General features: G+C 42.0%; 1 protein-coding gene across 2 annotated transcripts in view; it reads left to right on the top strand.

The window, feature by feature from the left end:
* The window catches only part of EOGT (EGF domain specific O-linked N-acetylglucosamine transferase), a 161,149-nt gene extending 158,960 nt beyond the window's left edge, over nucleotides 1–2,189 (top strand). For both annotated transcript variants that reach the window (XM_078661478.1, XM_078661479.1), the window contains exon 18: nucleotides 1,933–2,189. In XM_078661478.1, the coding sequence (XP_078517604.1) occupies nucleotides 1,933–2,079 (147 nt within the window). In that variant the 3' untranslated portion in view covers nucleotides 2,080–2,189. The remainder of the gene's footprint in view (nucleotides 1–1,932) is intronic.
* The last annotated feature ends 15,163 nt before the right edge of the window (nucleotides 2,190–17,352 follow it).

A 17,352-nucleotide genomic window follows, 5' to 3' on the forward strand; every position in this document is an offset into this window, starting at 1 on the left:
GAGCTGAGGCAACGTGTAACACTGTAGTGGGCACTCACGTAAGTCTGAAAAATAGATGAACATGTCCCAAATAAAGTTGCAGTATAAATTAATGATTTCTACTCTGATTATGACTCTGATGAGCAAATTAACATTAGTAATAGTTGCCATTTTAAAACGTGCAGTGATTTGAGATGCAGCTTTCCCTTTGATTCACTGCTTACTTTTTAAAACATTTGAGGATTGCTGGAACTTTAGTCTACAACTAAACATCCTTTTTGAAATACGGTCAGTGACTTCGGGCCTGATTATGATCTTTGCGGACAGGGTTACTCCATCATAGATGCAATGGATATCCTATCCGCCAAATTACAATTCCATTATATCCAGGGAACTTGTAATGTTGTGGATGGGATTTCCGTCATGTTTGTGACGGAGTATTACATCCACCAAGATTGTACAGACAGACCCTTAGAGAGCAGCCTCTCTTAAGAATATATTTACCTTTCACCATTATTAGAGACCTCTCCCCTCCTCTTTTTGTTATGATCCCTAACTTTGATGGCAGATAGTATTCTTGCGAGACTGACTCCCTCATAATATATGCTATATCTAAACCCTTTGCTGAATTTAGTGGGACATCTAGTTAGTAACTAATGTACTGCTCCCTATATTATGACTTCGGAGAAACACCTAGTATGGACCGGAAGCACTTCACCCCGTCGCTGACTTCAGAGAGACCTCTAATAGTGACATGTGGTGCTGCACCCTTGCAGCACAAAAAAGCATATGGAGGACAGGGCAACTAAACAAATCACTGGTGGGGGGAGGGGTGTAGGGTCTACAGAATAACCATTAGGCCATTGCCATATGAAATTAGCTTATTGTAATATTAACAAATGGGCTGTTTTTGTTGATGGAGTATGGCAGTGTTACTGGGTAATGGTGTTAGCTATGGGTATAGTGTGAGGATTAGCGAGGTATGGTGAAAATCTCAACATGCACTAATGATTACTGTGTGATGGTGCAAATGAGAACTGCAGTCTTATCATTGACTGAAGGTGCAAATGAGAACATGCAGGCTTATGATTGAGCGATGGTGCAAATGGGCTCATGGAGCCATGTCTTCTGAGTAATGGGCCAGCTCTTGCTTAATTCTCACAATTTCTAAATGCAAATCTGAACACACATCCAAGATGAAGATGCATTGAGGTATAATGAGTGGCTAGGTAAACCCAAATATACAGAACATTGATAATTCTTATCAGATGGTGGGCTTTCTGGTCATAGTGGGGACCTGCTCATGCGTATGCTTGCTCTGCAACAATGGTGTGGCTACTTGACGTATTGTAAGTACTTGGCGAAAGAGTGCCTAACCTTGGTTTAATGCTTGTTTACTGTTCTAGCATTTCAAGGGATTCTTGGCAAACATGTGGTGGCTCAATATTTTATGCATTTGCTTATACTGGCACTAGAGATTTTAGACATACATTTATACAACTACATTAGCCACAACTATCAGCATATATAGTCCTCATGAGGTATACCTCAACATAAAAGAAAAGTGCCGCCCACATTGCATGTAGCTGTAGTTGTCAGAGACCAGGAATGTAGGTGTACCTAACATAACGTAGAGAGTAGAGTCACCCACAATATTGCATATAAACATACATATGCCGTATACATGTATATGCAAATTAATGGCATAGTTTTCATAGTTGCTATGTTTGTTTGAAGGAGTTACTTTGTAGAAATACCTGTTGTTGGGAAGCATGAAACTAGTGAACATTTACATGACTTGGCGAATGAAATTGTCATTTTAACTGAAAAGGTTATTTTACTGGCAGTGCCATAAATAGCTTTTACTTGTGTTTTTAGCAGAGCATAGATGATGTGCATACTTGTATTTCCGCAAATGCCCTCCTTAATTACAGTGATGTTTTTACTTTGCAGGGTCATCATCCTACACTAGGAGAACACCCTAAATTTACAAATTACTCTTTTGATGTCGAAGAATTTATGAATCTTGTACTTATGGCAGCAGATCATGTATCGAAGCATCCGAAGTGGCCATGCAGGACAAATCGTGATGAACTATGAATTGTGTTGAAATAAGGCGGCTTTTTGTGAAAAGTCCTGATGTAGACTGGCTCTGCAGACACTTTCCTTTAAATTTATCATTTACATAAAATATTTATTTATAGACCACCACTGCGTTTGTTTTGTGTTTTTTTCATTGTGTGTTATCTTTTATGATTTCTTTATTGTATGTTTTTTCGGTGTTGTGAGTGGGGTCATTTGTCAACTTAGTTTTATAAAAAAGGGGCGCTGCGAATACTTTAAGCAGTGGAACCATCAGTGCAACATTAAACCGTAATGAAATAGTAATTTCGACAGAAAAAGAAAACTAACTGCGAATCCCCATGCAACAGGAACATTCAAGTTGTATGCTACCGAGGAAAGTAGGTCTGATGACACATGTAGGCAGTATAGATAAGAGAAGGCCACGGAAAGGGAACTTGGAACTGATTTCGATTTGTGGGGGAAATGCTGAATCCAGAACTAAATCCATTGGTGGAAATTACTCATTCATTGCTGTTCCTACGGTGGAAGAAATCCTGCTAGGGGATTTTCCTCTGTGTATATAGCACATCTTCCACAAACCGGGGGATTTTCTATTGCTACCCATCTGTCAATCACACCTCTAGTGTGTAGGGAGTTCGAATTGGCATGTTTAACATGTTTGAGAAGATTGAAAGATCGCTTGTATCCCACAGCTGTTTGCAGGAAGTGGTGGAAAGTAGTCCTGATATTTTGCTTGCTACATAAATACAAACGGGTAATTCCCCATCTGTAGTACTTTAGTCGTGGTAGTAACTCAGGCAACAGTGTCTTAAAATGTAGTTTCACAACACACATTTTGATTGTGTCCATTCACAGATTATATCCTTTCAAGTAGATATCTCTTCTCTTATGAAAAAGTTGTATGCGTTGTATACTAATGAGATTTTCCCAACTGTAGTCAGGTTGATTACAGAGATTGCCAACAAAAACCTCAGGAGCAAGCTTATGACTGTGAATCTCCACTTCTCCTATCCTTCCTCTGGAGAGACCAGCACACATGTAAGTTTTCTACTTAGTAGTAATTATGGGATGGACCATGGGGAGTGGCTATCAAAAAAGAGACATGCTTACTTCTAAATGGACATTTTTTAGTGTGAAGCAAAGAGGGGTTTAGAGAGAATTAGTGATGGGTTTAGGGAGAGACAGGGACCCCCCATAAAAGAGTAAGCCCATTGCTATTCACATACAACACTTCTAAAGTTACTACAGCCAAAAAGGACCCAAAACAATAATACATGTACTCCTGCTCAGAGATGGCGTAAGCCCAGCACCACACATGACTAACCACTGGTATTTCAACACCTTCTCTTAGTAAATAATTTCGGTAAGGTCGTAAAATAAACCCTCACAGGAAAGAATGTTCAATTGTTATTTAAACAAGTTAAAATATAAACATATTTAATTTAATGAAAATTATATTTCTAAAACGTCATTTATTATTTTCTTTTAAAATTCACTTTTTTTAATTTAGAGATTAATATAATATTAACTTTATTTAATATAATTCATTACTTTTAACTATACATCGATGTAAATACTTTTTAATGTGTGAATAAGCTATTTGTTTTACTTTAGTTGTGGATTTTAATTTAATCTATAGTTGTGGATTTTAATTTAAACTTCAGAAGAATAATATTAATTGACATTACATTAATATTCAACATTAATAAGTATGCTATTTTATTTTTAAGATAAATAACCTTTTCTACTTTTTCCTATACTTTGCCGTGGGGATGGATATCTCTAACATCAGGTAAGTGTAGATCTCCCTATAGTAAACTATAGGGAAAATTTCAAAAGTTTATTCAAATTAAAAAAAAAAGAGTAAAGAGAGGGTAGCTGACTTCAATAGCGCTCCACTATGCATGCACTCTGATAGAAATTGGATAACTGGTTGAATGGGGTGAAACTCTACTCAAGCAGGAACCACAATCCTTCTGAGGGTGAAGTCACAAGCAACCCTAAATTAACCTGTGCTCAACTCTCAGGTAGTTTGGCAAATCCCAGTCAGGCTTCACTCTGAGGTAATGTGTGAAGTGTTTGTGCAACAGTAACAACATGAAAACACGCCACAAAAAGGGACCCCACACCAAATTAGAACAAGCATTTGCAATGCAATAGGTCTCGCATTTACAAGAGTTTGAGCTAGTGGCTTTGTGAAGGACAGTATCTTTTACCCATGTTTTTTTGGGGGGGAGTGAGTGTATGTGACCTGGAGTGGAATTATGTGGGTTGAATTGGAATTGTTAGTTGTGGAATTGTGTGGTGTGTAGTGTATTTATGTAGTGCAATCATGTGGCATGGTGAATAGATGGGGTGAGAGCTGCACAGAATAGATAGAAAGTAAGATACAGAAGGATAGTTTTTATACACTGACGACCTTGTGTTAGTGAGCCACACATAGGTAGGCCTGCAGAGGCTACTCGACAAACTACTCCCCTATACAATTGACAATGCTCTCAAACCGATTTTGTCAAAAACAAAAATAATTCATTTTGGCAAACAGAAGCAGCAGAAAGGTGGGTGGTTCTTCAACAATAAAATCATTGACACAGTGCCACACTATAAATAACTGGGAATCTTCCTTAACTCCAGAGGTTCATTTACTAAGCAAAAAGACGCCATTAAGACTAAAGCACTGTCGCTGGAGGTCGCCTCGGCAAAACTTTCAAAACATCTACTTGGGCGAAGCCTAACTCCAGTGCTGATTATGATGGGCGCAACAAGCATACTATTAAACAAATCAACCACCAGAATCTTCAAACAAGCATGGCGCCTGCCTGGGTCCTCATCCCCAGCACAAGTCAGACTAGAAATTGGCCTGCTAGATCATAACGGCGTTGAGGCAGGCGTGTTTATCAAGCTCTGCAACAGACTGTGCAACTTCTGGGATGGCAGTCTGGAGGCCAAACTTTGGAATGAAATATCGACCAGCACAACTAGTCAAAAATATTGGCATCACCTGGCACACTCTCTACAGCTACTCGGAGTTACGGAATATTGGGGGACAAACCCATCACAACAGGCATTGAAGATCGTAATCAAGCTAAGTGTCCAGCTTTGGTCTTTTCATTCCGACAGGGCAAACCTATCTAGAAGGAAATACGCCTGGGCTGTTATCTCCGATCTCAAACCGGGGGTTGAGTCATCCTACCTATCAAGTACATACTCACTTTTTTGGAAGGTCAAGTTCATGGCCCTAAGGTTGGGCGAGTGGCCTTTTTGAAAGCATCGCGCCACAATGGCGGCGCCTCAGTGTCAGTATCAAATGCAGGAGTGTGGCTACCACTCCGAAAGCATTGAGCATATAGCCTGCACATGCCCCCTCTGCTCAACGACAGAAGGATTTTATTGCGGGAGGAGTGGAACAAACTAGGTGCCCACACATGTCGTCAGGCCATAATAGCTGCTATGAACCCTGTAAATACAAAGTTGAGCATTCGGTTCACCAAATTTGTCATCAGAGCAGCTAAATCGCTAGGGAAAGATAATGCAGCAAACCCTCTGCCGGTTGGTCACGTCACCTCTTCGCAATAAAATTTTAGCGGCCTCCGGCTCATCCAGCGTGGCCAACCTAAACATTGTCTTCAGCTTTTAAAACTATTTTTCACGTTCATTCGTCTCCATTTTAGACTTTCTTAAAACTATGCTGAGACTGTTTTGTTACCCAAGACCACGAACTTTACAGGCAAACTACCCCAACATTCGGACTTTAAAAAAAAAATCATAACCCATTTTACAGCAAGATTCCCGCACTATTTTGTATTAACTTGGGTCCTCTCTTTTAACCCCTTGGCAGCTGGGGTAATTCCCCCATGGTGCGGTGGGCGGGGGTCCGCGGCCCAGCTGTGCTCATGACGAGCTCAGCTTGTCATGACTCACAGTGAACCTGTGCTCATGACGAGCTGAGCTCGCCACAGACCCGCCCACTCATTAATTCTCCCGCACAGGCGGGGAATTCGCCGCGCGTGGGCGGGCCACGGCCGTTATGATGAGCTCAGCTCGTCATGGGCATAGCTCGACTGACTCATGATGAGCTGAGCTCGTCATGAGCATGGGAGGGGTTAAAACTGTCTGTGTACACATGAGCTAAATGGTTTTAATATTTTGTTATGGTTTTTAGTAATCAAACAATAAATTTGAATTGAAATTGAATCAAGGCAATTCACTTGAAGCACTTGAACGAGTGCAAGTTAATAAATGTATGTTGTTGTTGATGCATTTGGTAGCAATAGTTTGTGCAGAAGCAGATAGAGTATATCTTTATACAAATAACTTGACTTTTTTTTTCTTACTTTATGTCTATTTAGTTTATTTAGGCAACTAACCAGACATCCAAGAACCCTACTGATCAAAGTGATCTGTCTGAGAGACAGTATCACAAGCTGTATAGAGGTCCCGAGCCAGATCTTCCTTTTTGTGTTTTTCAAATCCCTCTTTCCCCTAGGGGGTTTCCCTCCAACACTTGTTTTTGTTGTGCAACTGTTGGGGTCACTCTGTAAGGGAATGAGAGAGCTATCTTTGCTCCCACAAAACCAGGATGCCCTTTTGAGCTGGTCTTTGACGCAAACAACCACCAGAGTACATTTCCTTGGTCCCCAGGACCTCATGGGGAGAAACTAGAGATCATGAACGTCTCAGGCAGAGAGCTATAGCAAAATCCAGTCCACATCAAGTTGCAACTGGTTAGCTGGGATTCTTCAAAAAAATGTCCTCCAGCTTTTTTGTGCTCTTGAAGCCACCCAGGGGTTCAGCCTTATTATCCATCAATATACTTTTGTCCCTGAATTTCAAGTAGAATGAAGTTTTGCCTCCTCAGGTCTTTCTCACAGGTGACAGATGCCAAGTGCAGAAGGTTCAGTCACCTAATATTCTTTTGCAGGTCCAGCTTTGTTGGGTTCACCAGCTTGGGTGGGGGGGGCACCCTAAGACACTCCTAGTTCCTCTCTGACCTATGGAGTAAAGGTTCTCATGCCCTGACCTACCTACTTGAAGTACTCTTTATTTTATTGCAAAAAGGCTGTGATTGATATGTCAGGGCATTTTTAAGATAGTGAAAGACTTAGGCCACCCTAAACTTGTTGCTCTAAGGGTTGAGTGTGTATGGGGAGTGTACTATTGTAATCATAGCTTCCTCCTACATCTACCACCAAAATCCAGTTAGAAGGTGGTGCTGTATCCACAACAAACCCAGACAGACGTTTGATGGGACAAAAGCAGGGTTATTCAGCAACCAGACAGGTGATACAAAAAATTGTCCTAGTATCCGCTGTTCCCTTTTACATGTGCTTCAGATAGACCTGTCACTGGGGGGTCAACAGAAGGGGCACAGCCCCACCCTGCATATGCTACTGCACTCAGAAGAGTCATCTATGCCCATAACGGTCTGAACATTGTGTGCTTCTGGGAGGGGAGGAATTTCACACCTCATTCAAATGCTGAGCACTGGCTGGGAGTAGTTGGAGAGCTAAGGCAACTCAGACTCAGTGAGGTTGACTCTGAGGCTAGTGGGGCTCATGGCCTCCTGCATACTGCTGAGATGGTATATGTGGGCTCTGCCGTGGGATCTGAAGTTTCAGTAGCAGCAATATCAAGGGGACCTGTCTAAACTAGTCCAGATTTCGGAGGAGACTGCTAAAGACCACCACAGGTGACTACTGAACAATGCTTTAATCTCTTGGCCAGCTCTCTACCTTCCCCACCCAGAGCTGACAGTGGTGACAAATGCATCGCTTCTGGGCTGGGGTGGGCTTCGGGTAGAAGTGGAGATCAAGGCCTCTGGTCTCCATCAGAGGCTCGATTCCACATCATCCTACTGAAATTACGAGCCATCCACTTGCTGTTGAAAGCCTTCCTGCCATCCATTTGATGGAGTCCGGTTCAGATTTTCACAGATAACCCCACACTCATGTGGTACTGCAACAAGTAGGGTGGGGTCCTGGCCTGGTGCCAGGAGGCCCTGTGCCTCTGGATGTTGATTGAGCACCAGGTAATTTTCCTGGTGGTACATCACCTGGAGGTATCTTTGAATGCAAGAGCGGGCAAACTCCGGAGCGGATGAAAGGCGGTTACATCCGGAGGTGATGCAAGGTCTCTTCCGTGACTGGAGAGAACCTTGGCTCGATCTGCTCACCACCACTGAGAATGTGCAGTGTCAGCGCATCTGTACGCTGGAGTGTCTAAAGCGGGTCAGGCTTGGAGGCATGTTCCGTGAAGAGTGGAAGTCAGAACTCCTATATGCCTCTCTGCTTATACCACTCCTGCCCCCTGTTCTGAAAAAAGATCAAGGCAGGCAGGTCCAAGTCATCCTGGTGGCACTGGACTAGGCAAGGAGAATTTGGTATCCTTAACTTCTGAGGGTGAATATCTGTCCTCCGATCAGGCTGTCCCATCAGGAGGACTCCCTGTCACAGTAGCAAGGCAGGATTTTGCATCCAAATCTCCACCTCTATGCTTGGAGATTGAACTTTTATTGCTTTGGACCTTCGTCTGGAGGTTGTAGATGTTAGTCACAGCCAGGTGTCCCTCTACTAAATCTGTATACTCCTGCCAGTTTCTGGCTTGGTGTGCAGCCAAACAGATCGACCTGCTTTATGCCAAGCTGTCCGTGGTTTTGTTTTTATTATCTTTCGTCTGGCAAGGCCTTACTTTGTTAAGGGTTCTCTTTCAGCTATTTCTCCCTTTTTGCTGTTGTTAGACCATCCATCGTTGTTTAAATCACTAGTTGTGATGCGTTTCATCAAAAGGCTTCAGCCTTTGTCTTCCCCCTCTCCTTTAGTTTTGCCCCCGTGGGACTTGAATTTGGTTTTGACCTTCCTCATATGTTCTCCCTACGAACACATGCACATCTGTGCACTCAGATTGCTCTCTCTTAAGACTGTATCCTTGAAGGCCATAACATTGACCTGGGAGATGAGTGAGCTTCAAGATTTGTTTTTTGCCGATCCTTACGCTACCTTCTATCCAGACAAGCAGGTTCTCCGGACTCATGCGTCTTTCTTGCCAGAGGTGGATGCGCTGTTTAACATTGGTTAAACCATCCCTCTGCCAACATTCTTTGCTCTGCCTCACCCCTCTAAGGAGGAGGAGTATCTCCATTATCTGAACCCGAAGAGCACACTGGGCTTCTATATTGATCATACTACATAACACTGGGTGGACGTTCAGCTCTTTATCAGGTTTGTGGGGGCGAAGACGGGCAGATCGGTGCAGAAGTGAACTATCTCCTCCTGAATTCTGCTCTGCATCTGGATCTGTGATGTTTTAGCTAAGAAGCAGCATCCCGAGGGCTTGCAGGCTCATTTGTCCGGAGCCAAAACTGCTACTACTGCTTTGGCGCATTGAGTGCCTGTCCTGGACATCGGAGAGGCTGCAACTTTGGGCGTCACTCCATACATTGACAAAGCACTACTGCATGGACAGCCAGATCATGCGCACCAGGCATTTTTCCCATTCGGCTCTGCAGGACTTTTTTGTTTGAGCCAGTTCACAGACCCACTTCTGGGAGGTACTGCTCTGGTATCTATTCTAAGGTGATGAATCTGCCTTTTAGAAGTCTCTAACAAAAGAACAAGTTTCTTATCTTCAGTTTTAAAGTTTCAGCTTGGCTGCTACATTTAGAACATAAATATTGGAATTGTAAAACATTGCTACTCTATGGACAACAGCATTCCATAACACACTCCTGGTTTAGAGGAAGAGGCCTTATTGGATAGGGTGCATTGCCGAAGACATGATCGGCAAGCAAACGACTTCTTAGCAGTGCATGCATAGTTGTAGTATCCTCTTCAGAAACCAAAAAATAAAAAGTGGAGAAGCAAAGAAATTAATGGGAAATTATAATAGGTGAAAATTTAAAACTTAAGGACTGGCCAATCCACTCTGGGACTGAAGAACACTCATTTTCAGGTGGATATACGCATATGATCCGATACTGCCATAATTCAAAGGGCAAGAGATCCAATGACTAATGTGGACTGAACGTTTACCCAGTGCAGCACCCTTTCATGACTGGAAGCAGAATGTAAATTACACTCACCAACCACAGGCTGATGAGAGATGACTCAAAGGCCCTCTATGAAGTATATTTATTTTACCTACTGGCGGTTGCCAGTCGGTAGTTATGGTTAGGACCTAGTTTCCATAGGAAGAGAGTTCTTTAATTTACCATTATCTTTGGGGCCATTTGACGAATCTTCACAAAATGTTCAAAACTGATATGACGCTCACTTCAGCTGCTATCTTGAAAGTTTCAGGGTGATTTGTAAAGCAGGGGCTGAGAACCAGGGTGTGCTTAAAAGCGCCTTTTCCCCACGTTAATTCCCATAGGACCGCTAGAGACTGCTACAGCCCGAACTACACCAAATTTGCCAGGAAGGTAGATGTTGGTCCATGGAAGTGTCTTTTTGGGATTTGGTGTAAATCTGTTCAGTAGTTGCAGTTAATGAAAGGTTTTTCAGGTATACAATTTGGGAGGCAGAGGATTCGCCACCCCACCGAGATCTTGTTCTGAGATCTGATTAGTTGCCAACACCTCAAACCAGAAGTGTTTGCAACCATCTTGTGACTAGGTTGAACTGAGTCACAGGACAATAAATAAATAAAAATGCAGCACCATGATCCCCACCTCTCTGGGCCAAGGATTAACAGGAATGCGGGGGACCAGCTAGGCCCCACTGCGGCCTCGGGAACCACCACCTCCCCAGGGCACAAATAATATATATGCAGGTGGCAGTTGCGGGACCCGTTGACTACCACCTACCTGGGAAAAATTTGAACAAAAGAGGGGGGCCACGTGGAGCCCTAGATGGCCCTGGGGACCGCCACGCCGAGGGCCGGCTCCAGCAATGAGTGGCATGAGGGGCATTGCAGTTTGCTATGGCTTGGCAGGTGCACCTCTCCCGGCAAGCCATAGCAAACTTTGGACGGCTTGGAGAGGAGGGCTGCGCACCCCCTGTCCCCATATAAACAAATTTTGGCCCCGGGATGGGCTCCTGAGACCTTTGGTGGCTCAGGGAGGGGGGCTGCATTATTTAATACTTTTTTATTACGAGATTCTGGCAGGCAGTTGAGAAGAGTTTCTAGCAAGAATTATTGCAGTGCAAATTACCCTCAACCCCCATCCCGTGGATTGTCAGAAGCAGTAACCAACGCCAAAATCCTTTCTTACAAATGCCATCTGTGACATTACATGAAACTAAGGGGCATATTATCAAGCATGGCGTTAAAATTATCGCCGATTTAGCATCAGGAAACTGCCGCTAAAGCGTCGATAATGGGCTTGATAATATGCCCTTGAGAATTCCTATAGAAGCCCATGTTCTGGTGTGAAACTGGGCTTCTATGGGAATTCACAAGGGCATATTATCAATCCCATTATCGCCGCTTTAGTGGCAGTTTTCCTGCCGCTAAAGCAGCAATAATTTTAACGCCGTTCTTCATAATATGCCCCCATATAACTATCTCTTGGCTTTTATACAGAGAAATAACAAGTAATAAGTGCCTACTGAATTGACTGTATGGGTTTTCACAAACAATATGTCAGGACTACTGCGGTTATCATATTTTTTCATAACAAACATCCAATCAGGCCTCTGGAGGTTGTCGTTGACTTGTCACCCTAACCAACTAATTCCCCCTTTACTGAGCCTCGGCATTCCCGCAAGGCAAGCCTCAGGAACATTCATAAGATTTCACGGTATAGAAAATTACAGTAGGTAAAGCAAAATACTATTTCTCTTAAGATGGCCTAAAAAGAATTCTGACAGTGCAAGTCTATACCCACGGTTTGTCAGAGGGGGTAACCAGCACCAAAACCATTACCTACTATGACAATCTATGAGATACAAAACCTATATCTGTACGCTTTAATATAGATTAATAACAATCCACACTTAAATGGAAATAGGCTGTCATTATGAACGCCGGAAAGCAGGGTGAGCCCTTATTATTATTATTATTTTTTTAACTCTATGATTTTTCACAAATGATCAACATGAGCATAAGCGTTCACTGTCACCGTCCGCACAATTGAATAACATATAGTCAAAGATTTACAAACATGCCTTGCATACTAATATTGAAGAGTCCCAGCTGATAGCAAAGATTGTAGTCCCATAGTCACGACAAACACCTCAACGCAAGTGTCATCACTGCCCGCCTGGTCGGTGTTAATCTCTTTTGGAGCATCGTAGACATAAGAGTTGAAACATTGCTAATAAATCATCATCAATTAAACATTCTTTATAACATTGATTAAATTATATTTGAAAGCAATAGTCAGATTACCCCACCCCTGCTGGGACTATGCCTTGCTCCAGTTGCAAGGTAGAGGGCCGCCGATGGGATTCAGCATATGTCCTAAATGGACCCCAAATGTCTCTGGGATGAGAAGAGGAGGGTAAAGTAGTGGACTATATCTCGCTATTCGTGTTGCATGATGTCCAGCTACCCATCCAGCACTACAATGTGGAAACTGTCCTGCGGCCCCAGTGAATTGCAATCTCTTTTTTGGCTAATAACAAACTTAGGGCTGCAAATTTTCGCACCTTTTTGGGAAAGTTTACCACATAGCCCAGCAGCGCCACCTCCGGGGTGGGAACCAGGGACAAATTGATCATTTCGCCTAGTCCCTTGTGTACTGCCTCCCAATATGGCTGTAAACGTTGACAGGTCCATGCGAGATGTGCAAAATCGGCTTGAGGGGCCACGCATTTGCGGTAGGTGTGGGGTCTGGACTGATCTAGTCTGTGGGATTTGGCGGGGTGATGTAAATTCTGCGTAAAAATGTGAAATGTAGTAGCTTGTGTCTGCTGTTTAGGGTGAGCCTTTATTTATGCTGAACTGTCCTCTTGGTGTTTTTTGCGACCTGTATTAGGTCCTTCTCTATTTTCCTCATTGCAGTGGCCATTTTAGATGCATTTGGCTTCCGTCTGAAGAGGTTTTTCTTCTGCTGCTTTTTCTGCTATATTTATCCCAGAAGTTCATTGACTTGCTATGCTACATTCATGGATTTCTTCTGATGCCGTGCACACCTTTGGTTTTCCTGTTGTACTCTGCATTGCTTATTTGAGGCTCATCACACCAAGGTAATATTTCCCTCTTGGGTCTTCTGCAAAACTCTATTTTTCCGATATTAGAAGCAGGGGTCTGTTGTTTCCAGCCAGTTCTCTTTATTCTTTGAGACAGCTCCCTTGCACGCTTTATGGGCAGATTGCAGTGACTTAAGGCGTCTCCTCTTCACGCAGCCTCCTCTTCACAGAAACTGTCATAATTTTTAAAGTCTGCCAGTTGTCCATTGAGGTGCACTTCATCTACAACCAATATGTCATCCTCATCCTTTTCTGCTAGAAATGTTGTGGTTGTGTCCTCATCTAATTACAAGAGAGCTCAACAGGACCCTGCCTCTCATGAGAAATCCTCTTCTCCTATTTATCTTTACCTGGTACTTGAGGAAATTCATGCGCTCTGTCCTTTCGTGGAGGAAATTAATATGCGCATTCAGAACTTGGATGACAAATGGTCTCAAATGGAAACCAGAGTCACGGTTCTTGAACAACGTGTCAGTTATGTCAGTTATGTGCATGATGAGTCTTTGAAGATTGCAGTTTTGGAGAAGGAGGTGGGGGTAATGAAGGCTCATTCTGAAGATTTAGTAAAAAGGTATAGAAGAAATAACCTCAATTCAATTCAATTCAATATTTATTAAAGATTTGGAACTCAGAGGAGGTCCACTTAAAAGGATACATACAAATGATTACATAAAATATAATAAATCATGCAGAAATGCATTAAGGACATCAACCCCAAGTTCAAATATTTCAACGCATAGCAGTTTCGGGAAATAAAGTTTGGGATTAGCAGCAAGAGGATTGAGATAGCTGAGCATATCCTGAAATGCGCGAAAAGTGTTTAGATAGCAGCCAGTTCATGAGCAAAATACAATAAAAAAAATTCCAGCTTCAGCAGAGACCTCAGAAAAAGCAGTTGTGTTACGGCAGAGTCATGGGCAGAAAACAATCCGAAATCCAACTTCAATAGAGAATCAAGTTTTAAAATTTGCAACAAGACAATGGGCGAAAAACACAACATATCCCAGTTGTGCAAAGAGCAATTAAGTAGTAGTGCAAACATGTGCAAATTACATTCGGGAAAACTAGAATATTAAAACTACATAATAGTGCAACAGGCTAAGGGGTAACAACCTATTTAGCCGCTTCGAAGCAGCGGACATTCCACCCACCGCGACTCCGACGCATCGAAAAGGTTAAAGAATATGTAAAAGATTAAAATATGTACGTAAACTCCTTAAAAAGGGTGAATAATTGTACACAGAGTGCTTCATCTTTTGGGCAAAAGAGAAAGTCGCGGGCTAAAGCTACATCCTTAACACCATTTTGTAAAAACATCAGCCAAAGCCAGCAACGACGACTTAAGTCCAAAGGAGACAGACAAACAAGGCATGATCCAGGTTCTGAATGCTCAGTTCACAAAAATTAAAAAAAAATCTATTTTTCATGTTTTGGGACCAGTTTACTCTTAAATCATTCAGAGGTAAAAGAGTCATGCGACATATAGAGAGCCAGCGTCGAATTCCATGTTCTAGGTTCCAGGATAAATATTTCTGGGAAGTTCTCGGGAAGGTTGTCCTGGCTATTATCTTTAATCTCTCTTTAGTGTTACAGAACTTAATATCTCTATTAAAGCTGATCCTACCACTTAAGTTTTTTAAGAAGGATTTAAATTCTGAATGGCGGGAGAGTAATCACTGATTCTTCCTGTACACAGAAGAGTTTTAGTGCCAGAGAGAAATCACGAAATAGGGAATATTTCCACCCAATGCCACCAAAGATTTCTTGACACATGAAACCTCTTAATGAATGGGGTTCGCTATTTTTTAACTGGTATCCCAATGTAAAACTCTGGAAACACCTTGGATATAGGTGCTTATCAGGCCAAATTCCAATCTAATAGCAGCTGATGGAACTAACGTGTTAAAATTGCACAATTTATGTAAAATCTGGCCTTAATCCTATCTAAAAAAAGCCAATCCTTTACAGGGATTGATTCAATAGCATAGGGCAGAGTTGGTGGAATTTTTGCTTTAAAAACCGTCAGCTGATGGAAAAAGTGCCTTTTGCCCATTGCACTATAAAAAATGCGCAAACCATTAGCATGGGACATAGCTTTACAAGAACTATGTTCAATATGAAGTTTATTCTTCATATTGCTTGCTATTATTTTCCCTAAATATATATAGGAAGAAATAACCTGTGCCTCAATTTTCTTCAGGAAGGATTGGAGGGAATGGACCTATTTCCTTTTTCACTTCTTTTTTACCTCAGCTGGTGGACTTAACTTCCTCCACACACTTGAATATTCAGAGAGTTAATTGTCTGGGTCCTCACCTTCTTTCATCCTACTCCTCATCCAAGCCCAGAGGTGTCTTCTTTTTTCTGGAATTTACTGATTTACTGGAAGTCCGCAATGCAGCAAATTCTAAAAGGCAACTTTTATGGCAGGTGTGTTACATTTTTTTTCACAGGCTGTCTCAAGAGCTAAAGCTGCTAGGTGGAAGGAGTTCTTGGATCTTCGTCCTCCGCTCCGCTCTTTGTGTGCCCGCTTTGGTTTGTTTTACCCTGGCTCTTCAAATTGACATTTCAGAATAAAACCTCGTCCTTCACTGCTCCTGCAGACCTGTGAGAATTTCTTCATCTACGTTCTTCCTGCTCCATGGAGACTTCTGCTTCTTCATCAAGATGAATGCTCTTTGTGTTGGAGGCCCTCCGCATAATATCCTAGTTTTTTATATTATTTTTCTTATGCAGTCTTATGCTCACTTTTATGCTTCTTTTATTGCTATTGTGCTCTCTGTGGTTACTGACTAACCTTCTTTTTATTTTCAAGATTCTTGATGTTTTTATCCAGTCACTTACCTTGCCATGTTCCATTTGTCTGTCAACACATCTCTTTTGCTGTGCTATCTTACCCAGTGCTGTTGTCGACTTTTCCCCAGTGTTCAACCTCATCAGGTATGTTTTTGCAGTCGTCATTTTTTGACATGTACTATCTCTCTTTTTTGATCTTCTCTTCTCTTTCCTTCCCTTTTTTTTCCTCTGATTTCTTTTTTCTTTCCTTTCTTTCTATTATCTTTTTGATGTTTTCCTGTTTGATGTATTTTTTGTCTTAAATGACCTTTGTGTATATATTTACATGTGTTACCTCATTCAGAGTTATTTCTTGGAACGTTAAGGAGTAATTAACCCTATAAAGAGGCAGAGAATTCTGTCTCATTTGGCTAAATATTCTTCTGACCTTGTTCTCCTCCAAGAAACTCGCCTTTCTTAGCTTGAAGCGTTGACATTTAAACAAGAGTAGGTGGGTTCTCTTTTTGTTTCTCCTTCCTGGTGATTGTAATCAAGTAATGGACCCATTTTCTGATTGTCAATCCCCAGTTAAGTTTATACCCCAAACTATGCATAAACAGTTTCTTTCCTTTATATCTCAACGTCTTTTGGTAGACTCATGGGGAATCTGCAATCCTTCTAGTAAAGAATTTTCTTTCTTCTCCCCTCCTCATGGTTCCCTATACCGATTAGATCATATCTTTGTCTCTAAACTGCTCTCCCAAAATCTTATTGGTTCTTCTAATGAGCCATTTGTGATTTCTGATCATGCCCCTGTCATTACTGATCTTGATCTATTTCCAAGTGCATTCCAAGTTCAATAGATGGAAATTCAATAATTCTCTTTTACTCAACCCTGATTTTCTTCTTCTTTTTTGTTTTTCTCTGAGGACTTCTTTGACGTTCATGCAGACCCTCCTATTTCTCCACAATTACTTTGGGATACTTTTAAAGCTTCTGCTCGAGGTCATATTATTGATTTCGTATCTCAGAAAAATAAATCTCTTCTTAAACAGCATCCATTTCTTTTACTGGATATCAAACGGTTGCAACATCAATATTATTCTTCGTCTACTCCACCTAATTTGCAAGAGCTTATTTGTACAAAATTACACGTCACCCTTGTTCCTTGACTTACAATTGGTCAGCGCCTCCTTTACACATCTGGCTTCCTTCTGGACTTTGAGTCTAAGATGGTGCTGTGAAGCACGGACCAATTACAGCTTCCTGTGGCCAGTGTCCTTCCACTGGTCTCAGACTCCCACAATTACTCATTAGTTACTTTTGGACATGCACTGTTATTGAGTGCCTGTCAAAAAGTAACTTGCCTTCACCCCACCTGTGT

Source organism: Lissotriton helveticus, chromosome 9 (genome assembly GCF_964261635.1).
Source record: "Lissotriton helveticus chromosome 9, aLisHel1.1, whole genome shotgun sequence".
NCBI lineage: Eukaryota > Metazoa > Chordata > Amphibia > Caudata > Salamandridae > Lissotriton > Lissotriton helveticus.